This window comes from Canis aureus, chromosome 6 (assembly GCF_053574225.1).
Source record: "Canis aureus isolate CA01 chromosome 6, VMU_Caureus_v.1.0, whole genome shotgun sequence".
Lineage (NCBI taxonomy): Eukaryota > Metazoa > Chordata > Mammalia > Carnivora > Canidae > Canis > Canis aureus.
In genome coordinates this window covers 16,147,530-16,172,351 of record NC_135616.1, presented here as the reverse complement: position 1 = coordinate 16,172,351, position 24,822 = coordinate 16,147,530, and the positions used below count along the sequence as shown (strand labels likewise).

The following is a 24,822-nucleotide window of genomic DNA, read 5'->3' as shown; positions in this document are numbered from 1 at the left end:
TTCTAAAATGCTCTCTTCATATTTAATATTTTAAAAAGCATGTTCACAGCACACTCCAAGAATGCCACACAGCAATGGTTTGCTGCTCTTTGTCAAACAGAGTATGTCAGAAAACAAAACAAAATTTTTTTTGAATGGTTCATGGTTTTTAAAATTAGTTCTCTGAAATTTCTGTAAAGCCAATAACCACCAGTCATCTAAATCCCTGTTTCAGAGTAGTAAACATTTCAGAAATGTAATGAGTATTTATCCAAAGATCACACTTCTCTGAAATGTAGTTAAAAGCTATATAACAGAAACAAAAATAAATATTTTTCTAGAAAGAACATATTTGGCATTTTAAAATAATGTTAAAGAAGCTTTCAAGTGTAAATGATTCTTAGATTGTTACTTTCCAGTACCAGACAGAAAGTTTGGGTTAATAGTAGCATAAATCTGGGTCTCTAGAGTCCATCTGACTTCAGTAATAGGAGGAATGATTACATTGTCATTAACAAAGTCAACCCTAACAAAGCCAATGTACTTTCCCACTAGAGTGCTTGCTTTAAGAAGTGACATCCAAAAAAATAAAAATAAAAAAGAAGTGACATCCAGCCAGTACTAAAGATTGAGGCCAGTAGTTCAAATTACTAATTTGGTACCCAAGTTGTTTTATACATACTTTTTATCACATGATTATTTAATATTTCTAATTAGCTTGCTCTATTTCTCTCAAAATCAGTAAGGACATAGTTTGAATAAAAAGTAAACTGAACTTTGTTTCACTGACTTCATTAAAATATGTCAAACATGGTTAATTATGTTCCATGCTTCCAGATAATTTACATTTTCATTATAAATGCAAAGCAGCTGCACCATGAGTTTTATCCTAACCACTTCATCTAAATGTAGAGAAACTGAAAGTTAAATGTAAAATTTTGAATAGTTAATACGTTCTTATATATTTTTTTCAGAGATCTGTGATGCCTTGTCTTGAATATGAGTATGGAAAAGAAAAATTCAGTTTATATTCATGATGTACCAATCAATTTCTATTTCCGTCAGTCATTTAAAAACCAAATTTTCATTTATATCACCTCTAGAGAGAAGAAATTTTCCTACAGAATCATGATCACAATCTGGAAAAAAAAAAAAAAAAAAAGAAGGGCTAATTTTAGGCCAATAAAATATTTGAGGAAAGATGTAACACAAAGCAGGGAGGTGAAAAAAGCAATTATGTTGTAATAAAAGCCTCCCTTGTAAACACACCTGTCCTTTCCTCCCATGTTTGGAAATGTTACCTAAGTTTTAAAAATTCTCATCAAAACATTTTATACCACAAATCCTGTAAAATCAGGTTGATTTCAGCCAGATAACCTATAGCTGTTAAAGAATTATATTATCCTGTTCATAAGATGAGAGGTAGTGACATTTTATTCTCTCAATGCTGAACTACAAATCCCACACATCTGGCACATGAGTTACAAGGGGAAAAAAAGCACAGAAGCACCATTGTACACTCCTCATGTTTTGGTATTTCAAGTCACCCATAACTTCGTTTGCCATTGGCAGCTGACAATCACCCCTGTGTTAACAATGAAAGCAGTGGGTGTTGGTGCTATTCATCATATAGGACTGGTGGACCTCCATCATCTTTCAAAAATGAAGCAGCTTTCCTTCCATTCTTCTGAACATGATCTTCATTCATTTTCTCCAAAGCTTCTATCTACAAAATTAATACATTGAATCCATTTGTCAAAATCTTACTTTGTAGAAATCATACTTCTAACTGAACCAGTATTTTTACTATTAAAACTAGGTCATTCCTAAGGATGCTGGCCTTGAATTAGAATTAGTGTGTGTGACACACATTACAGTGTCTCACAAATACACATTACAGGGTAACACACATGTGTCTGTTTTGTACTTGACTGTATTATCAGGGCCCATATTTAGTGTCTTTATCAAGCTAGCAGCTAGGATCACAGTTTTTGTTTTTTGTTTTTTAAAGATTATTTATTTATTTATTAGAGACACACACAGAAAGAGAGAAACAGGCAGAAGGAGAAGCAGGCTCCATGCTGGGAGCCTGACGTGGGACTTGATCCCAGGTCTCCAGGATCATGCCCTGGGCGGAAGGCAGCGCTAAACCGATAAGCCACCGGGGCTGCCCAGGATCACAGGTCTTACTGTGTACTCTATAAAGCTTTCAGGAAACAAGAAAAAGGAAATTCTAACATTGGTTCAACAATAGTAACACCTACTTACTGAGCAATTGTACTGTACTAGAGGCCAGATTTACCATCTTCCTGTTACTTCCCTTCTACCCTTAAGTTCCAGCACAGCTTCGCCAAATTCAAATCATACTGAGGAGTTCTAGAACAGACTCTATAATCACTCTCTGCTTTGGTATACTGTTGGGAGTAATTAGCTGCTATTTTACTTTTTAGTTTTTGTTTAATTTTAAGAGAATTTCTCTGGAGGAAGCTTTTTTTTTTTTTAATGGTTCTGTAGATCCATATTGTAATGACTGGTATTTCTAAGGATGACCACAGCTAACTCTGTATATTCAGTTAAAGGTAGGGGCCACGTGTTATAGAAAGATAAAGATAAAGATGCAGAAAGCAGTATCATCCAGAGTGTTCCCCAGTCTGCTTCCTCATTCAAAAATAGAGGCAACAGTACACTGGAAGTGGTGTTACTTGTCCATCTTAACCAAACTTGAAGTGTTTTGTTGTGAGTCTAGTTTTAAGCCTGAAGAGGACCGAAAACATCTCAAGGAAAGAAAAATCTCTAATTTTGCTTTTGAAGGGATAAAAGAATAAAATGAGGGGCACCTGAGTGGCTCAGTCAGTTAAGTGTCCAACTCTTGGTCTTGCTCAGGTCATGATCTCAGGGTCATGAGATCGAGCCCTGTGTCAAGCTCTACACTTGAGATTCTCTCTCTCCCTCTCCTTCTGCTAAACCCTCGTCATCATTCTCTCTTTCTAAAACAAATAAATAAGTAAAACCTTAAAAAAATATATATAACATGAGTTCCGAGTTTCAGCTATCTACTCCATCTAGTTCTCCATTAGCAAGGCAACGCCGCAAAACATTTACCTCAGCTAAGAAATCAGCTTCATTATCTGCTGAAATGTTTAAGCCTGAAACAGCATTAAAGAGTTCTCGCTCACCCAGGGCTTCCTTTACTCCTCCTTTCTGGAAAAACTATTAAAGAAATATAAGTCAGTAGGAGACACAGCAGGGTTCTCTTGAACACGAATACCAGAGAACAGTAAACTTGTAAGATACCAGTGAATTCCTTCCAAAATTTTTAAACCAGATTTTCTCATTTCAAGTTTAACTATGCTGCTCAGGTTCTACTTGCTATTTGTCTTATTGAACATATCCCTGTGGCCTTCTGGATTTAATCTATATACATTGTATAGCTACATATAATATAAGCTTCTATAGCTATAAATGAGTGGTATGTATAAAACTGGGTGGCACTGCTTTGAATGTATTGATTCAAAATATTCACTAAATCCTGTGAATTAAAATCTTCAAGTAGGTTCAGAAATTATTTCCAATATGAAGTTATTCTATCATTTAGAAAGATTATTCTTACCTGAATCTATTGCTAACAATTAATTTCCTTTAGAAATAGCAAATAAATGTGATTCAATTCTGTTGATTATTGAGTTTTACCTTCCCTTCCCTCATCTGTTTGCTCTAACTCACAGAACCAGTAATCAGACACAATACCACTAAGGCGACTATTTTCTTTTTAATAGTAATAACAATGGCAGTAGGCATGTAGGCTTGCTAATAGAGCTGTGCTCAAAGCACTGTGTATGTATTAAACATCTGCTTGACTGCTTAAATATCTGCAGTCAAAATAAAAACTCACTCCCTTGCAAATTTAATAGCCCAAATATGAGGCATGCCATCAAATTATTGTTGAAAATGAACTCTGACAAATTGATCTCTGTATCTTTATCTCGAAAGTAGTCGGTAATCAAACCCTTCCTTCAATTTCTAAGAAAACAATCATCCAACTTATCTCAGGGGTGAGAAAACTATTTGTATCTGTTACATCCTAAAAAAAGATATATTAGTTTGCATGCCCACCTGTGAAACATTCCTACAGTCACGGAACAAGAACTCCAGGCCATGAGGATGGGTTGGTTCCACAGACTGACTGACGTCAATCAACCAGACCTAGTTCAATGCAGAGCAGACACTCAGTACACATTTAGTAATTTACATCAAGTCATTTCATGTGAATGTTAACAAAATGTGCTCCTCACCTTCCCAGCATGCCACAGCATGTTATACTCACTGAGGTCAGCATGTACAAGTGTACATTCGTTATATAACTGCTGCATCAACTGTAAGGAGGCAAGACAGACATTTAGGGCGTAAGCAACAATTCTAATTTACCTATGTAACTAAAATGTCTGTGCCAACCAAAACTTTCCAGGAAGGCAAAGCTACATTAAAGAACTTATTTCCTCTTTGTGCAGTCTAAGATTGAATTTTTTTGTCTTTTATTTTTAGGCAGGGTCGGGGAACATTGAGAAAAAGGGGTAGATAAGTATGACACTCTATTTCCTCGTCTATGTGACAGCAATGAGATCAGGAGACCAAGGAGCAGACCTGGTTCCCCACAGGATAAGAAAGCAACCATTTTATGGCCACTAACCAAAGGAAAGTGGTTGAAAATTTTTTTTTCACCTTTTTATACAAGGTAAAAAGTACTTCTTGCCAGACATAGTAAGGAAGAGATATTTTTATAAATTAAGTGGCATTATATATTCATTATTGATTTCTTATGGCAGAAATAAGCATTAATGTTTTATTTTCAGCCTTAATAGAATAAAATAGAGAAAGTGTTATCACTACTTCATCTCTTTCCCAGTCATCCCACCGCCCAACAAAACCTGAAAAATGAACTTGATTTTCCTTTCAATTTTCCTTTCCTATTGGAAGCAGAGAATGTTGGATTATCTCCCTAGCTCTATCTTAAAAAAGTATTGGGATAACACTTTCATAATCATATCAGCTGCTGCAAGACATGAGCGCTTCATGCAGAAACCACATAAAAAGCACAGAGGCTTCTCTACTGTTCAACTCAAACAACTACAGAGGCAGAGCACATGGCTGGCTCACTTGGTAGAACATGTGACTGGATCTTGGGGTCATGAGTTCAAGCCCCATGTTGGGGGGACAGTTTACTTAAAGAAAAAAAAAAAAAACAACACTACAGAGGAATGAAGACAGTATTAGTAACATTTTCTTAAGCGGGAAGGACCTCAGATAGAATTTAGTTGCTGTCTCCAAGCATAAATGGCCTCAAGGCTCCTGAGGTGCACTTCCCAATTCTAAGACCTATGCACATATGAGAGACCACTCTCTCCCATCTTCAGTTTTTACCATCACTCATAATGAGACCAAATCTGCATACCGCCAACTGCCCAATGACAGGCATTTTCTTAGCTGCTAAGAGCTAAGACATTCAAGAAGGCATACAAACTAATGAGGCATGACATCTGGTACATGTGGAAATGTCAACTTTTATTTAATAGAATGTTTTGTGAATAAGAGCTTCATGCTTCTGTGTCACTAATGCTAAACCAGTAAGGCTTCATGGGCTCCTTAGCTCTATGACTTTTAAGTGACTCAAGACAACAGCATGTTGATATAAATATAACTCTTCAGTGTCAATAGTCTATCACACACTTCAGTTTGTTGTTCTTGTTACATCACCTTAAAATAGTACTATTTTAGGACATTTTTTAAGGTTTAGACAATATTTTTATAAACTCGTATGTGAATGCTTTAGAAAGCACAACTTACATGAAGAGTTTGGTAGTAGGCTTCTTTCATTTCTTCACTACTGAGCTTTACTTCTTTTAATTTAGGGGCTGGAACTTGATCATGACCAATAAAAGACATAACTAAAATGTGTTTCTTGAGTAGTACAACTGTTGGACAAGGAATTCCAGCTCTCTGCATTCTACACAGAAAGAAAGAATTAAGAATGTAAAAATCAGAAGGAGAGAATATTTCTCTTATTCAACAAATATCTACCAAGGGCTGCAATGATCTGCCACTAGGTTCTGCCCGGGGGGCAAGGGATGCAGAGACAGTAAAACACGGCCTATACCCCTTACAGAGCCATGGACTGCTGGGAGGCACAGACAGGGAAGGAGACAGTTCGCAGTGTCTGTGGCACACACACGGGTAGGGCTGTGGGCCGGAGCCACGGGAGCACGCAGCATCAAGGATGACTTAGTATAAGAAGTGGCTGAGGGCAGCCCGGGTGGCTCAGTGGTTTAGCACCACCTTCAGTCCCGGGCGCGATCTGGAGATCCAGGATTGAGTCCCATGTCAGGCTCCCTGCATGGAGCCTGCTTCTCCCTCTGCCTGTGTCTCTGCCTCTCTCTCTCTCACTCTCTCTCTCTCCATGTGTGTCTCTATGAATAAGTAAATAAAATCTTAAAAAAAAAAAAAAAAAAAGAAGTGGTTGAATAGGAATTAGCCAAATTAAGGCAGTGTGGGGAAACACTGGTCTAGGGCTAGAAGCGGTTTGTGGAAATGCATGGAGGCATTCAAGAGAGTCCATCTGGGGAATGTTTATCAATCAACATAGCTGGATCTTGAGTCAGAGGAAGGGCAATGTAGGTTGAGGTTACAGAGACAGGTGGGCTCCACACCAGAGAAAGTCTTTGAACTTACACTAAAGACTATAGGAGCTGTTGAAGAATTTTAAGAAAGGCAGGAATGAGATCTGAGAAGTATAGAAAAGAGATTGAAGGGTAGCAAGACCTCTTAGAAAATTATTCTACTTACAAGTCCTACTAATTAGAAGAATTTTGCAACTAATAAATATGGATAATCACATTTGAAAGCAAACATCTTTAGAACAAACAAAAATTAAGCCTTTACTAGAGATTAAGATATGGAAGGTTTATTAATGAGAAAGATTACTATTACTTTGGTTGATAAATATGTTGATAAATTCTGCTTAGGGAATTGAGAACCAAGTCTAATAAATTGAAGCAAAATGCAATTTGACTGGTCAGATTGCCACTACCAAATTAACAAACATTAGATGTAATAAATATTTTCTGAAACAAAAAGGCAAATCATTCTTTAACACAAGCCTAATTGGAAGCTGAACAATGATAGCATATAGTCATAGGGAAAAAATGACTTTGTTTCCTTCAAACTTTACTAAGGAAAGAATACAGAAAATGCCTATTCATTCTAAAAGTATGAATTCAGGTTATACTCAGGAAATATTTTCTTATAGAAAGCCTCATTAAATACTAGAATTTCGAGGCCTTCCATAATTTCCACAAATTAATATAAAAGAAAGCATGGATTTTTTTTGCCTGGCTAGTAGGTCTAATATAAAAAGGTAATTACCCTAGATAACTTCTAGCACAATGATTTTCTTTACCTTGTGAGATTGTGCATTTCTTTTTCTGCCCACATGCGGATGATCTTACGTGGATTTAGTTTACTGAAGCGATCTTTAAACCTGAAATCATCTTTAATATATTTGTCACGATTCTTAAACTCATTAAGGGTTGTTTTAAATACCTTGATGGCACATTCTGTAGGTATAACTTTACTATCTTCCTTTTCGTCCTCCATGCTAAATGGAAGAAGAAAAAAAACGTGTAAGTTGCCAGCTCATAAGTAAAACAATTTCAAAATAAAATTCTATGATACAAATGCAGTTCTGTCTTCTCTAAGAATGTCAAGCTTTGGGTTTTTTTTTTTTTTAAGCTTTCATGTTTTGGGTCTTAATAAAATCTTAGGATTTGGTTTTTTTAAAGAAAACATTTTCAAATAAATTGTCAACCAGTTTTCAACAATCGAGAATAGAATCTTCACTTAATGACTATCAAATAAACTTGAGGAACAGAGCAAACATACATACTTTAAAATAGGCTACAATCTACCTGGGATGGTTTATGGGTAAAATTCAACAAAAGCAACAAAATAGAACTTTTTAAAATGTGTCTTTCAGGATGTATGGGTGGCTCAGCAGTTGAGCGTCTGCCTTCAGCTCAGGGTGTGATTCCAGGGTCTGGGATGGAGTCCCACATCAGGCTCCCTGCGAGGAGCCTGCTTCTCCCTCTGCCTGTGCATCCACCTCTCTCCATGTCTCTCATGAATAAAAATAATTTTAAAAAAATTAAATGTCTCTTTCACTTCTAACAGACAAAAAGGTGAGTAAAGGGGTCCCTGCCCCATGAGTATGCAAGGAGAGGCAGGAGAAAATAAAAGAAGTACACAAATAGGGGATCCCTGGGTGGCTCAGTGGTTTAGCGCCTGCCTTCGGCCTGGGGCATGGTTCTGGAGTCCCCGGATCGAGTCTCACATTGGGCTCCCTGCATGGAGCCTGCTTCTCCCTCTGCCTGTGTCTCTGCCTCCCTCTCTCTCTGTGTCTCTCATGAATGAATAAATAAAAATCTTAAAAAAAAAAAAAAAAAAGAAGTACACAAATAGGACAGGTCCCTTTGGATTGGGAAGGCCAGATAAGGCTTCGTGATATAGGTGGCAACTGAAACAACCAAAACAATGGGTAGGTTATGAATAAGCACAGTCACAGTATTAACAAGGTAGAGTTGAAATTACAGGACATGTCTGAGGAAGGACAAACATGCAAACACTACAGTTAAGACTTGGCTGGAAAGGGGAAATGAAAGAAATCAGAGCTAAGGGATAGGATGGAGGCAGAGGTGTGAAGAGCCCAGACTGCATGGGTGAGAAGCCCAGATGTACTCCCAAGGGTGGTAGGAATCACCAAGGGTTTGACACACTTCATAAGGATCAAATCAATGATAATATCAGGATAGAAGGGGGCAGAAGAGTCCAGAGGTATGGAGCCTATTTAGGATGCTAATATAATGCCCCTCAATAGTGAGCCACTGAAAAGGCTTAAAACATGGTGGTGGCAATATGAACAAAAAGGAGGACAGAACGACAGACTACTGTATTTACCTTTAAATATGTGAAGGCATGTTAATCTGGAGAAGAAGGAACTCTATTTCCAGAAGATAGGCTATGACTCAAACTCTCAACCCTTTCCTTCTGTACTGTATGTTCCCAGCTGATTCCTACTCTGCCAGTCCATCTCACATTAGAGGACTCCCAACTGTTTCTCTGTCTTCTCTACCCGGGAAATTTCATTAAGCCCTATGGCCTTAAACATATCATCTATATACAGGTAACTCCTACATTTCTACCCACAGTCCTGACTCTCCAGAACTCCAGGTCGATTTACTTGATCCCTTGACAGCACTTGGAGGTCTAGCAGGCATCTTAAATGTAACATGTCCAAATCAAAATTCTTATCAATTGCACCCTAAACCTGCCTTTCTTCATACTTTCATCTCGGTAAATGGAACCACCCAGCTTCTCTAGCCAAGAATGTACCCTTTTACATCCATCCCATCCAATAGCACACACCCTTGACTCTTACCTTCAGACATTCCTATGGTCTCTCCTATTCTTGCACTATACCTCCTTAGTCCAAAGCACTGTTCTCTTTTATTTTTTTTTAAGTTCACTAAATTTATTTTAAAAATCATAAAACCTTTCTTACAAAAGAGCATTACATTCTGCACACTGCTCTGAATAGATGCCAGGGACATATGGACTATTGTTACTTTTCCTCCCTGTCCCACTCCCCACAAAATGTTACAGTGCAAAGCACTGTTCTCTTTTAAACTACACTAACTTTTGGGATCCCTGGGTGGCGCAGCGGTTTGGCGCCTGCCTTTGGCCCAGGGCGCCATCCTGGAGACCCGGGATCGAATCCCACGTCGGGCTCCCGGTGCATGGAGCCTGCTTCTCCCTCTGCCTGTGTGTCTCTGCCTCTCTCTCTCTCTATCATAAATAAATAAAAATTAAAAAAAAAACTTTATTAAACTACAATAACTTTTTAACTGGCCTTACTCCTTCTTCTCTTACCCCTCCTCTAATCCATTTTTCACACAGCGGTCTGAGTGATCTTTCAAATCACAGCTTTGGTTCCCACTGCACTTAAAGAGCAGGCTCCTTACCCGGGCTTTCAGAGTCTCGCCTGACCTAAGCTGTGCTTACTTCTCCAGCCTCCTCTCTCCCCTTCACAACTGTGCTCCCAGTGTACTGGTTTTCTCATAGGCTCTCAGAGATACCAAGTCTGTGCCTCTCTTAAGGCATTAGCACTAGCTGTTCTCTAGTCTAGAATGTACTTCCACCTATCTTTATACTGTATCCTAGATGTGCCATTCAAATCTTAGTTTAAATGTCACTTTATCAGAGTTTTCCTGTTCTACTAATAAAAAGTAGTCAACCAATTGCAATGACATCAGTATATTTTAACTACCACAACACATATCTGATGTTTTTTGCATATTACTGTTTTGGAAGGGGTTTGAGATGTCGAGGAATACATTCTATGAACTCAGGGACCTTCCTTATGCCATTCATGGCCATACTCCAAACACTTAGAAGAGTGCCTAGCACATATTAGCCATACAAATATTTGGGATTGGTGAATTAATTTTCAGGAGACAGATCAGAGATTCTATACCAGAAAAAAATTCCCAGTAATTTAAAGATATTATAGACATCTTTGGATTTTGAAATGATAAATTTCTGTCATTGGAATACTTTAACCATAAGGTAGATGAAATAATATCAAAAATATCATAGGAGGGGATCCCTGGATGGCTCAGCGGTTTAGCGCCCGCCTTTGGCCCAGGGTGTGATCCTGGAGTCCCGGGACAGAGCCGCACGTCAGGCTCCTGGCATGGAGCCTGCTTCTCCCTCCTCCTGTGTCTCTGCCTCTCTCTCTCTCTCTCTCTATCATAAATAAATAAATCTTTAAAAAAAAAAATACCATAGGAGAGATTCCTTATTTGGAAGGTATCTAGGATAGAGTCTAATTTATAAGATTCATAAAATTCCTTGTTTCTTATTAAATTACACATCCCTCTGCCTAGTTTTTAAGATCCTCATCAATTTCTAGTTTGCTTGTATAGTTTTATACCGTTACCTCTAAACATACACTTTCCCATCTCATTGTCAATTTCTCATTGCCTAAATTTCAATCCTCCCATTTCTAGTCCTTTCATTATTTTAAAAGAATTAAGTGTTACAGATAAAGCTGAAGTTCCCTTCAATTACCACCCTTGATAGTTTTATTCCTTATTCCATCTCTCCAGAGGCAATCATCATCATGAATAGTATCTTTCTAGTCTTTCTAAAAGTTATATAAATACACACACACAAGCATCTATATTTAAAAATCTGTATGTTATTTTGTATATAACTTTAAAAATTTAATAAATGGTATACTGTATATATTAAAAGCAATTCGTTTTTTGCACTCAACACCATACTGTTGGGTTGTGTGTTTTGGGTTTTTTGTTTGTTTGTTTGTTTTTTGTTTTTTTTTGCCTATTGTTTAAAATCCAGGTTGAGATCTTCATCTTGACCTTTGCCCTGAATGTAACTGGTACTGTTCTTGTTCTGTTCACTATTTCTATCCCATATGCAAATCTCACTTGCACAACTGTGTATTCTATTGTGTAATTCTTTTATTGACCCTAACAGCTCTTGCTGTAATGTTCTCCTCCTGACTATGCTTTAAGTTCTCTGAAAATACAAAACATATTTTATACTTTATTCCCTGAAAAGCACCAGTTACTATACCAATGATTGTTGATTACTTAGCCAACCTTAAAGTGATATAAACTAGACAGCTTTATGGTAGGCAGAGTCCTAAGATGGCCCCCAAGATCCCAGTCCCGGGAGTACACACTCTGTACAGTTCCCTCCCTTGATTAGCTTACATTATACAGCAAAGGTGATGGTATAGCCATTGGATTACATTCCACTGTCTTTAAGACTCAGTCTTAGCTGCCTGGAGGGAGAGATTGTCCTACTAGCTTTGAAGAAGTGACCTGTTTCATAAAAGGGCAGCATGATCAGGAACTGCAGGGACCTCTACAAGTTGAGAGTGGTCCCTACCTGACAGCCAACAAGAAAGCAGAGACCTCAGTCCTACAATGGCAGGGGACCAAACCACAGGGAAGACGACCCTAAGCTCCAAAAAGGAACACCACCCAGCCAATACCCAGATTATAGCCCTGTGAGAGTCTGACCAGAGAGTCCAGCAAAGCCATGCCCACTGGAACTTCTGATCAAAGGAAACTTTGAGATAATAAATGAGTGTTGTTTTACGCTAAGTCTGTGGTAATTTGCTATACAGCATAGAAAACTTGCGAACTTTTAAAAGCATTTACTTTTAGAAAACTTGTAGAAAACCGAATGCTATCTAGTTTTGCTAACTCACAAATGCTCAAGCACAGATTACAATATCAATTCCACCAGAAAGAGAGATCATTCATTATATCAAAGTATCATTAAGCATAATGGAAAATGGACAAAGAATAAACAAGGCAGTTGACAAGACAAAGGCATACAAATGGCCAATGAAGTACTTGGAAAAATGTACAACCTTAATCATAAATAAACGCACACCAAAATATCAAAATGGTACTTTTCATCTTTTACACTAACAAAAAAAAATTAAGTGTGATAATACTAAGTGTTAATGAGGATGAGAACAGGTTCATACTGCTGCATAAATTAGTTAACCTTCTCACAGGGCAATCTGTCAGTATTTACTGACATTTATAGAATCTACAACAACCTGCAGATCGGACTAGCTCCTAGAGGAAATTGTATTTGCCCTACCATTAAAATTGACAGGGGATCCCTGGGTGGCTCAGAGGTTTAGCGCCTGCCTTCGGCCCAGGGCGTGATCCTGGAGACCCAGGATCGAGTCCCACATCAGGCTCCCTGCATGGAGCCTGCTTCTCCCTCTGCTTGTGTCTCTGCCTCTCTCTCTTGGTGTCTCTCATGAATGAATAAATAAAATCTTTAAAAAATTAAACTAAATTATAAGACAAACACCAATTTGGTTTCTGACCTTTGGTGTGATATATAAGAAATGTTTTTAAAATTTTAATAAATAAAAAAAAGCTAGATATGCTGCTTGCTACAATAGCCAGTTGGTACTCTCCATTCATTGAGGCCTTCCACTATTTAACCAAAAGTAAAAAGAATGCATAGTCTTTGCCAGTAATTTCAAAGCTAAAACTTAGCTTAATGTATATTTGCAAAAGCACATCAATGTAAATGTACAAGGATATTTCTATCTGTGTACTTACTCTGTTATATAATTATCTTTTATCAACCATAACAGTTACTGTTATAATGTTCTCCTCTTTGCTATACCATAAAACCATTAACATAATGGAATGTGCTACTATAAAAATGGGGTGCTAGAAGCTTAGAACTATTAACTGAAAAATTAAGATTCTGAACAGAGAATATAATCTGTTTTGCATAAGCAAATTTAGGGATATGTGCATAAAAATTCCTGGGAGACTAAACTAAAAACTTAACAGTGGTTATCTTTGAAGAAAAGATCTGTGAGATGAGAGTTGATAACATGAAGGCTGTTTTCCATTTTAATCCTTTCTGTAGAGTTTTAATTTCTACCATGAGTAATCTCTCATTTTAATTTGTGCCATTCCATTATATTTGCCTGGTCTTATTATGAAACCCTTAAATGAAATTTGGGAAGAGGTTAACAAAGCTTAAAGGAGAAAAATAAATATTAAGATTACTATATACCAGTCATGATCAAATATGATCTCATTTATCACCACAAAATCTTATGAGGTAACAAGGGTCAGTTTTTTAAAAAGGCTTAGTAGGGGATCCCTGGGTGGCTCAGCGGTTTAGCGCCTGCCTTCGACCGAGGGCGTGATCCTGAAGTCCCAGGATTGGGTCCTGCATCAGGCTCCCTGCATGGAGCCTGCTTCTCCCTCTGCCTGTGTCTCTGCCTCTCTCTCTCTCTCTCAATGTGTCTTGTCATGAATAAATAAAATCTTTTAAAATAAAAAAAAATAATAAAAAGGCTTTAGTAAATTGCTCCAGATCACACAGCCTGAAAAATGTTGAGCTTTTTTTTTAATATTGAGCTATTTTATCTTAATATTCATTTTTATCCTTTTCATTTTGAAACTTAACAGTATAATTTGATATACAATTATACATGCATGTCTCATCTAGCAAGGGGGACTAACTAAATAGTTAAGAAAACCAAAAGCAAGGATTTAACCAATAAATGTTTGAATCCCCTTAAGTATACAGTAAATACCTTCTGAACCTAAAAAGAACTAGAATAATTCTGGACTCTATTTTACATTTTTGTCTATAAACATTATTAAGGTAAAGGAATTGCTGAGGTAGTAAGCCTTGCTGATTTTCAATGGTAAGTGACCAGACTGATTTCACATTCCTGGCTTAAGCACATTCTCTAAACAGGGTCTACTTTAAACAATATCTCCCTTCTTCGTGCCATTCTTTACTCATGTAAGCCCTTGTAACAAAAGTGAAGTGGGTAGGATTTGGCATGAGATCTTTACAAGATGTTTCCTTAAATGATGCAAGCATTACTTAATTGGTATTTCTTAAAGGATCAGAGTTACAAGGGCAAGAATCAGTAACTGATCTAAGCATATCCCCCTCAATCTGATGATAAAAGACCCCAGAGTGTAAAGACCATGGGTTTTGAGACAAACCTAGCTTCAAATTTTGCTCTGTCACTTACAGCAGCCTGTATGATACAGTATGATTACAATAATGTAGAAAATAAAATATGTATAGAAAAAAGACTAACAGAGTCTATACAAACTGATTAATGGTTATCTCTGGATGGTGAGATTAGGATGAATGTGGGTTTTTTTGCACATCCTTATAGTCTAGACTTTCTATAACACCTTTTAAATTACTCTGCCTGCCATATAGCACTGATTTTGTGTAAATCCATTTATATGGGAAGAAGGGGCTAAGATTTATTAACACATGGTACTCTATTTTGCTCATTTACCTCCCGCCATATGCATGAAAGACAACAGATTCCTTTCCTGTACTAATACAGCCAGTGATTGTCTCCAGCATTCCAGAGTTGACCATTTTATACATAAGCAAACGTGTCTTAGGATCAACTGCTTTTTCCTGAAAAAGATAAAGCACTATAAATGAAAACAACTGGTAATAACAAAACATTTTCTGAGCCATTTCTAGTAGCTAGCATTCAAAATATATACTTCTTTTTAGTTTTATGATTTAATTTACCTAGCTGTATATGTATAGCAGGCTCTTAAAAGAGTGCTGTCAAAATGCAATCCATTAACAAAATACAATCCGTTAATTGTAACTCCAATGTATTTAAAAGTAAATATCTAAAAGAACTATTAAGAATCAGACACTAGCTTAATCAAAATCTTAGTTTATCTTCAAAGTTTAAATAGCTCTGCTCCTGTAGTTACTATTAGTTTTTCTAAAGTTTCAAAATTTACTTTATTCTCAAGATATTAGATACTATCTTCACTAATATAAAACATTACAGAGTAAGTTATTAACAATAAATGTCATAGTGTAACAAGAAACAATTTTTTAAATCTTAAAACATTCATATTCAACTTAATTATGACCACTAAAATTTTAGTTTTGAATAAGTGATTAAGAACCGTTACATTATATCTGAATAGTCAATCTCATGAAAAAAAAAAGTCAAACATGAAGTCTTGTTTCTTCCCCAAATATAAAGTTTTCTAATATGAACCTTCCACCAAAGAAAAAAAATATAAAAATACTTACTGCCGTAGAATGCTCCTTTTTCTCATGGAGGCGGGCACTTCGACGTTCTTCTGAGTAGGCATGTTGTTTTAAAGCATTAAAAACATGGTTTGATAGTTTTAAATCCATTCCAATTCCATCTCCTACCTGAAACCCAGGTGCAAACTGCCAAAAAGAAAAAGATTAGTATCTGAATGCTTTAAAACAGGGATGGTAATAAGAAAAAAATAACACCAGTTTTTACTTGAAACAGGTTTCTTAGTCGATAATTAAGCTACAAAAGCAGAACCCATTGGTATTACAGAGAAAAAAAATAACTCACTTAAAAACCCAACAGAAAGGAGAGCAAGACTAAGAAAAGCACAGAAAATACTAAATCACATCTAAAAACTAAGGTATTTCAGCATATGCTTTGCACCTTGCTTTTACATTAGACAAAGGACACACTATATTTTGAAGGCTAGATAAATCTTACCAAAGAAATACAATCTTATAATTAATTATTTTTGAGGAGTGGGTTAATATAGCAAGCTATGCCCACACCATGATAATTATGTTCTAGAGCTGATTGTCCAATATAGTAGCCAGTAGCCACATGTGGGTAAAGTTAAATATATTAAAATTAAATAAAAAATTCAGCTCCTTGGTTGCATCACTCAAATTTCAAGTGCTCAATTACCAAATACGGTTACTACTAGTTAACAGGGATATAGAACTTTTCTATTATCACAGAAAGTTCTATTGGAGAGGATTGTTCTTGAGTCAGACCTGGACTATTTCTAGAATTTAAAATTAAGTTTACGGGGCATCTGGCTGGCTCAGTGAAGCATGTGACTCTTGATCTTGAGGTCATGAGTTTGAGCCCCGCGCTGGGTGTGTAGACATTACTTTATTTGTGTTCTAAAGTCTAAATGTGGGCAGCCCCGGTGGCGCAGCGGTTTAGCGCTGCCTGCAGCCCAGGGTGTGATCCTGGAGACCCTGAATAGAGTCCCACATCAGGCTCTCTGTATGATGCCTGCTTCTCCCTCTGCCTGTGTCTCTGCCTCTCTCGCGCTCTCTCTGAATAAATAAATCTTTAAAAATAAATAATAAATAAAAAAATAAAGTCTAAATGTTTTCTATTAACCATAAGATTTATAAAGGAGGAAGAATGCTAACGTTTCTTTTTCTATGTTTTTAAATTATATTTTATTTCTGTTTTTGCAGGGGTAGTTTAGGCACAAGTTTTAAAAAATTCAAAAAGTAGAAAGGATTTCTCTCTCCCATGCTTATTCCCCAAATCACCACTATTCTGTTTTTTGAGTAGGTGTGCTACTGAAAAATAATATGCTTAAAAATAAGTATGCTATTTTCATAAGAACTATTTCTTAATTTTAGAATCAATGCAAATGAAACTAGTTTTCTTAATATTGTAGAATTTTACTCTGACATACATTCTCATTAGTGGCTGAGTTTTCATGGTCCTACTATATTATCATCTACAACATTTTTAGATCCATCCTTATGAAAGATATCTTTAGAAATTTAAGATATTGTATTTATTTTTAATTTAAAAGTTTTTTTTGTTTTACTGCAGTTGATAAAATATTGTATTTAAAAATCCCATGTTTTTAATTTATCCCAATAAAACTCTTGATTCAGAGATAATACTTCCTGTAACTTACATTTTCCATTCTGGCTGTATTCTTTCTCCCACATACTACTTCATCATGTTTGGTGGTGATGTCTTTTCCTTTTCCAATAAAACCCTTTTTGGGAGTAGGAACTGGTTTTGCTAAAGGCGATTAAGACAAGCCAAGTTTATGTGAAGGTAGCAAAGACTAAATTCCTGCATTCAATGTTGTCTGAAAAGATATTTGAATCTAATAGCAAATTACCAAACAAGATTCAAAGAGTAAATATAAAATACAAGGATCCATTGGAAAACTTAGTCTTCCTATGTCCCTGTCCTACCCTCACCCCAGAAAATAAAAGCATTGATACCTGGTATGTAGGGATCATCACGAGTGTCTTGCCAGTCAACCTCATCCTCAGAGCTATCACTGTCTTCGTAAGGATGCACTTTTCGATAATTTTCAAAGGAAATGGAAACTTAAAAGGCAAAAACAAATGAAGATTTATTTAGGAACACATTACAAGTATTTCCTGCCACCCAATGGAGGTTTCACAATAAGGTCACAGTACCTTTGCTATCTCCATTGAATTTTTTTTCTTCACGCCTAAGCTGTGCGTCATATTCTCTGTCAAATTCCATCTGTAGCATCTGAGCCAGCATTAGGTCACTAGAAGTGTCAATGTTTTCTCCGGTAATAAATGGTCCTTCAGAGGCACTGTTCAAAATAAGGCAACATAAATTAATATAATGTGCTTGCATATATACATGCTACCAATTATGGGACTAGAGAGTGCCTTTTCACTGTTACAAATTGTACTGAAGAAAAAAGGGAAAAATTCGATCAAATCATTCATCTTCTGTCCAGCTGCCCTTTGACTAATGCCAGGAGTTTGTAAAAGCACCAAATAGGATTAAGAGAGCTACACAAAAATGCTAAAAGGGCCATAATAGAGATGCCTGGGTGGTTCAGTGATTGAGCATCTGCCTTCAGCTCAGGGCATGATCCCGGAGTCCTGGGATCAAGTCCCACATTGGGCTCCCTAAAGGGAGCCTGCTTCTCCCTCTGCCTATGTCTTTGCCTCTCTCTCTGTTTCTCTCTTGAATAAATAAATAAAATCTTAAAAAAAATAAAAATAAATAAAAGGGCCATAATAAATCCAAACTGAAACTCAAAAATCTTCTTCTGTGTTCTGGAAATATAACACATATATGAGAAGATAAAACAGCAATATTTAATCAAACCTGTATCCTACTTCACTATTTGCTAATTTGGAGATCATGTGGTTCAACTGTTGCAATAACTAAAATCCAGAGAAACACAGTGGTTTGCCCATGATAGTACCGACAACTAATCACAGAATCAGGACCAAAACTCAAATATCAGTGAACTCCTGGTATGATGCTCTTTCTACTGCATTGATTTTCAAAATGTGTTTCTTAATCATTGGTCAAGACAACCACTAATCAAATCTTAAAACTTTCATAACAAGCTGCTGGACAAAATAGATTCTTTATGAATTTTACTTACGTAACTTCAGGAAAAGCAGCAGCTTCTTCTTTCAACTGCAATTCTTTAGCCAGCTGTTCACTCATTACATCAGCCAAGGAACAAGATATTGTGTTTTGAGGGGTAGCCCATGGACACTATTTAAAGAAAAGGAGGGGTTAATTCATAAAAATGAAAGTACCTTCTAAACTTGAAAATAAAGCTATCTTTAGAGAATTAAAAAAATCAACCCAAAATAATTACCTACTTACAGAAATCATCTTCAAAGTCATTGGGATGCCTAGTATCTGTCAGTTAAGTGTCTGACTCTTGATTTCAGCTCAAGTTGTCATCTTAGGGTCACGGGATTGAGCCCTGCATCAGGCTCCATGCTCAGCGAGGAGTCTGCCTGAGATATCTCTCCCTCTCCTTCTGCCCCCTACCCCCGGCTCAGACGGGTGTTCTTGTGCTCTCTCTCTCTCTCTCTCTCAATTAAAGTAAATCTTAAAAAAAAAAAAAAAAAAAGGTAAAAATATCTCCCAGCTCAAATCTAATCAAAGATAAATGGAAATTAAATCTGTCAAAGCACTTTCTAACCTGTTCAGTAGGTGTGTCTTTTTAGTTGAGGAGGAACATCAGGCCATTATAGCATTACCCCACTATCTGATGAGTACATGCAACCACCCTTGTTCTGATTGCATGCTCACCAAATAATCTTCTGCTTTTAATCTGGCTTCCCATGAAGACTCTCTCTCTCTCTCTCTTTTTCCAAAGGTTTTATTTTTAAATAATCTCTATACCCAACATGGGGCTGGAATTCACTACCCAGAGACCAAGAGTCGCATGCTCTACGGACTGAGCCAGCCAGATGCCCCTGTAGATTCTCTTTTAGGAAAAGACTACACCAACTAGTACAGTTCAAAGCCCACTTAGAAGTTACACCTCATTCTAATTTAAGGAGTAAGTCTTCTACATGTGTAAAGTGTATGTCAGCTGCTCTCAAGACATCTGGGGATACGTTGAAACAAAAATAACAATGACAAACAGTAAAATCTACATTTCTGAACTTTAGAAGCTAAGAAACAGTCTTGAAATAATACTACTACAACAAAGCAATATTCTGTGAGGCTCTTCTTGGACGATCAGCCAGTTGGACTTCCTCAATGGCATAACTATCTCAGCCCTCTTGAAATACAAACCGTAAGTTTATTTCACAATTCCTAATTTTTGAGGGGGCAAGCTTTCCTTAGCAGCAGGAAATGATTACACTTGTGAGTAAGACCACTAATATTGAATAATATGTCTAAATCTCTTGAACTGACCTAGCTTTCTCTATCTTCCTTCTGAGATTCTACTCCAAGGTATCACCCTCCCATTACCAGGCTACTCTATTAAGAGAGTCCTAACTCATCTTTCTGCTTCCAGTCCTGCTTGTTTCCACACCGTATATAGCACACCAGCTTTTCTAAAATGCAGATTTGATTAGTTCAGTTTCCCTATTTAAAGCTCTTTGTTTTCATGTTTCCTACTACCTTTAGGATAAAGTCCAAACCCATTCCTTAACTACTGCTGGTGTCTAATTTAGAATTTAGAATATAGCATATGATATCTGTTTTAGCCACAAAACTTTTTAAAATTTTTTTATTTATTTGAGATAGAGTGAATAGGAGCTGGGGGTGGGGGGCAGAGGGAGAGGGAGAAATAGACTCCCTGCCGAGCAGACAGCCCGATAAGGGTCTTGATCCCAGGACCCAGGATTGTGATCTGAGCCGAAGGCAGATGCTTAACTGGCTGAGCCACCCAGACACCCTGTTTTAGCCATGGAACTTTTAAATCAAGTTTAGGTACTCTAGCTGGCCTACCACTCTTGTTCAGGTTCTATAGCATTGAAGTTCAGGAATTTAATTGGTTCAGGTTGTTAGGATGAAGCTCAAATGATAACTATACTTATGACTAAGTGAATCAGAATCAAGTTTTATCTAACCTCATCTGGAGATTAATGAGATGCACCCAGCCCCCAGAACATACCTATACTAGTCTACTGCAGAATTATTCCAGCCTCACATAAAGCCAGATGTGGGGAATACAAGGAAGGCTTTCTCAAGGTCTGATGTGACTTTCATTCACTCAGATCTTCAGGTGCAAATGAGCAGTCTCCTGGTGAGGATTTTGAGGTCTAGAATCTTGACGTTCTCTGTAATCCAGAGAATACAGCTTTCTCTTGGCCAATGACTCCTGCTGACTTCTGAATCCTCTAGAAAGAATACATAATGCTGCGTCCTAACCTAGAAATGTCTGGTCTGATCAGTTTCAAAGTCCAGAATCCAAAAGGCAAATGGCTGTATTCTCTAACTCAGATCTGTCAACCACATTTTGCAATGACAACAGAGTAACAGACAAGACTGGAATATTCACTATATTTGAGTCATTTGCCTAATATGTATAATTTGCATAGATTATTTGAGACACATAACCACTATGTAGTTATCAATATCTCTATCTATCATCCCCATTTTATAGATTGAGAAACTGAGACACAGAAGGGTTTTTTTTTTTTTTAACTCAAAATAACACTGTAGATGGAAGTGTTACGATTTGAACCAAGGCAGTAGAACTTAAGAGGCTGCCCTCAGCATTTTGCTATACTGCTTCCCTAATCACCTAGTTCTGGAATGTGAGAAACAAATCACTATACTGCCTGCAGTATGAAATCCAAATTCCTCAACAAGGATTGTCTTTCAAAATTTGACCCACTTTATCTTTCTAGTCTCAGCCCTTATGTACCCTATGCTCAAATAACAATAATTATATGCTAATTATGGCATACTTTCACCCCTCCATGCCTTCATACATTTTTTTAAAAGATTTTATTTATTCATAGAGACAGAGAGAGAGAGAGGCAGAGACACAGGCAGAGGGAGAAGCAGGCATCATACAGAGAGCCTGATGTGGGACTCGATCTAGGGTCCCCAGGATCATGCCCTGGGCTGCAGGCAGAGCTAAACCACTGTGCCACCGGGGCTGCCCTTCATATATTTCAACTAAAACATATCACAAAAGTCTTCTATTAAATCAGACATTAGGGATGCCTGGAAGGCTCAGTTGGTTAAGTATCTGCCTTTGGCTCAGGTCATGATCCTGAGGTCCTAGGTTGGAACCCCTAGTCAGGCTCCCTCTCCCTCTGCCCCTCCCTCCACTCATGCTCTTTGCTTGCTTGCTCTCTCTCTCTCAAAAAAATAAAATCTCAAAAAAAAAAATCAGACATTAAAGAGATTTGCAAAAATACAATACTAAACCACTATTTTTGTTTGTTTTTTTTTTAGAAAATGGGGGGGTTACAAATGAAAATTATATTTGTATTAACATATGATGACTTTGAAATCACCTAATAAAAAATTCTTCACTATTTCACTTTTCTTTCTGATATGACAAATATTAAAAGATGTAACTGATATAAACAAAAATTCTTTGGTGTCCTCAATGATATTTTAGAGTATAAATTCATCCTGACCAAAAAGTTTTGAGAATCGCTGGCCTTTGGCACTCTTTCCATTTTTCAAGACCTTCCTCAAATCTCCACCTCCACGAAGCCTTCGATAATCCCTTAGGTCTTCCAAGAGATTGGAGGAAGAAAGCATTAAGAAATACATACAGCCTAACTAACTGTTTGGTCTGTGAAAATGCTGTCTTCCAGTAGAACATCAATAAATTCCAGGATCATTCTTTTTGTTAAATGATGAAAATGAAATTTTATATTTCTGATGATGCATACTTAAATGAAAATATGACAACAAATATTTTATTATTAGTTTTGTAAGTGAAATTTGTTCTGACATTAGGTATTCTAGCGCTCGCTTTGACAGCACATATACTGACATTAGGTATTCTTTTTTTTTATTAAAGATTTTATTTATTTATTCATAGAGACAGAGAGAGAGAGAGGCAGAGACACAGGCAGAGGGAGAAGCAGGCATCATACAGAGAGCCTGATGTGGGACTCGATCCAGGGTCTCCAGGATCACGCCCTGGGCTGCAAGCAGCGCTAAACTGCTATACCACCGGGGCTGCCCTTCTTTTTTTTTTTTTTTAAGATTTTATTTATTTATTCATGACAGACAGAGAGGGAGGGAGAGAGAGAGAGAGAGAGAGAGAGAGAGACAGAGACACAGGCAGAGGGAGAAGCAGGCTCCATGCAGGGAGCTTGATGTGGGACTCGATCCTGGGACTCTAGGATCACATCTGGGGCTGAAGGCGGTGCGAAACTGCTGGGCCACCAGGGATGCCCTGACATTAGGTATTCTGAGCAATGTTTGCCTCATTTGACATTTTTTTTTTTATTTGACATTTTTAATCAGCCTTTAGGTGCTTAACTGTAAGAACTTAACATATAAAGCATATATTTATTAGTATCTGGCTACTAATTTTCTTTTTATGTCTACTGGTCTTGGCCTCATAAACAAGGCTTAATAGAAGGAAATGACACAAAATAACACGTAGATACAACATTTGCCAATAGATTATTTTAAATTCTCCCTATAGTTGTATGAGAACTTTCATAAAGTTAACTTTAATTAAACTTTCAGGGCAGCCCGGTGGCTCAGCGGTTTAGCACCACCTTCAGCCCAGGGCATGACCCTTGAGACCCGGGATGGGAGTCCCACGTCGGGCTCCCTGCATGGAGCCTGCTTCTCCCTCTGCCTGTGTCTCTGCCTCTCTCTCTCTCTCTGTGTCTCTCATGAATAAATAAATAAAAATATAAGAAGAAGAAGAAGAAGACGACCTAGCCTAAAGATCTAATAAAACAAGTGATCCAAAAATAAATAAATAAATAAATAAATAAATAAATAAATAAAAAAAACAAGTGATCCTTTAAAAGGAACAAATATTCCGTGACAGCAAGTGAAAAACAATTAGGAAGCTAATAAAAGTTGGACTCCTTCCAACCTTAATTTGAGGAACACACATCCCAGTTGAAGCATCCCTTAATTTGAAGCAATCCTGCTTTCAAACAAACCCTCAATAAAGCGGCAGAAGAGTCTTTTCATCCCTCTGACAAAATTATCATGCAAAGGGGCAGTCTGAAAACCAAAAACCAAATGCGAAATAAACGTAATAGGTGGTTAATACAGAAAAAGAGTTTAAACCTGAAAGCCCATGCAGATAATAAGAACTCATAACCTTTTTTTTTTTTTTTTTTCCACAGTAGGTAGTGTACACCTGAGTATCAGCCCGGCGGAGAGGAGTATCAGCCCTGGACTTACCCAATATTCACTGCTTCAAAAACGAGAAATTGCCCAAGTCGGATAACCGCATTTGTCAAGTTAAGGAATTTCCAGCTGCCAATGTGTCCTTCCCGTCGGGCTTTCCGTGCATTACTCGGCTGACTCGCTCGGCCGGTGACAAACAAGATCATGCTTGTTTCCCCTCAAACGTCAGAGCCTCTAACCGGGCCCGGCCCAGACAGCTGCTAGTGAGGTTCAGGAGTCGAGGCGCAGAACTCGAGAGCGAGCCCCAACCGCCGACAGCGGCCACTGGCAGCCCCGCTACCCGTGCCCCACCTTCCGAGGTCGCCAGGGTCCGGCTCGGACCCTCCCGAGTCGCCGGCCGAGCCGCCCGGGCGCCTGACACTTTCTCCGGGCCTCCTGAGAGGACCAGCGCGGGTACCCAAGGCAGGTGCGTCAGCTCCGACCGCCACTCACCTTGCTGGGTCCCCAGGCTGCTGCGGGCCTCGGCTCAGGAGATGCCACTCCGACCAGATCCATGTTGGAAGAGAAGCCAGCAACGAGGACACAGGGCAGACAGATGGCAGGACCGGGAAACAGCCTCCTCCGAGGAGACAGGCGGCGGGGCTGGGGCGACGCGCGGCGGGCGCCGGAGCTGAGGTGACAGATGGCGGCGCGGCCGCGGCCGGAACTACATCTCTTCTCTTCCGCCCTCTCCGCCGGGACCCTCGCTTCTGATAGGCTGCCCGCCCCGGTCTGGCCTCCTTTCCCCGCCCCCGGCGCGCCGCACTTCCGGCCGCTGCCTCCGGCCG

General features: G+C 38.0%; 1 protein-coding gene across 5 annotated transcripts; it reads right to left on the bottom strand.

The window, feature by feature from the left end:
• RIOK3 (RIO kinase 3) lies at window positions 1–24,715 on the bottom strand. Of its 5 annotated transcripts, XM_077900252.1 has the most exons (14): window positions 24,488–24,713; window positions 20,817–21,042; window positions 18,831–18,946; window positions 17,872–18,017; window positions 17,671–17,778; window positions 17,352–17,461; window positions 15,709–15,852; window positions 14,936–15,063; window positions 7,430–7,627; window positions 5,821–5,980; window positions 4,272–4,352; window positions 4,093–4,182; window positions 3,082–3,189; window positions 1–1,705 (listed from the first exon to the last, which is right to left on the bottom strand). In XM_077900252.1, the coding sequence occupies exons 3-14, from the start codon at window positions 18,893–18,895 to the stop codon at window positions 1,598–1,600; spliced, it is 1,446 nt and encodes a 481-aa protein (XP_077756378.1). In that variant the 5' UTR covers window positions 18,896–18,946; window positions 20,817–21,042; window positions 24,488–24,713; the 3' UTR covers window positions 1–1,597. The 5 variants fall into 5 exon arrangements, with proteins under 5 accessions (XP_077756378.1, XP_077756375.1, XP_077756379.1 ...); XM_077900249.1 differs by lacking the exon at window positions 20,817–21,042; XM_077900253.1 differs by lacking the exons at window positions 20,817–21,042; window positions 24,488–24,713 and adding an exon at window positions 24,050–24,232.
• Between the last annotated feature and the right edge of the window lie 107 nt (window positions 24,716–24,822).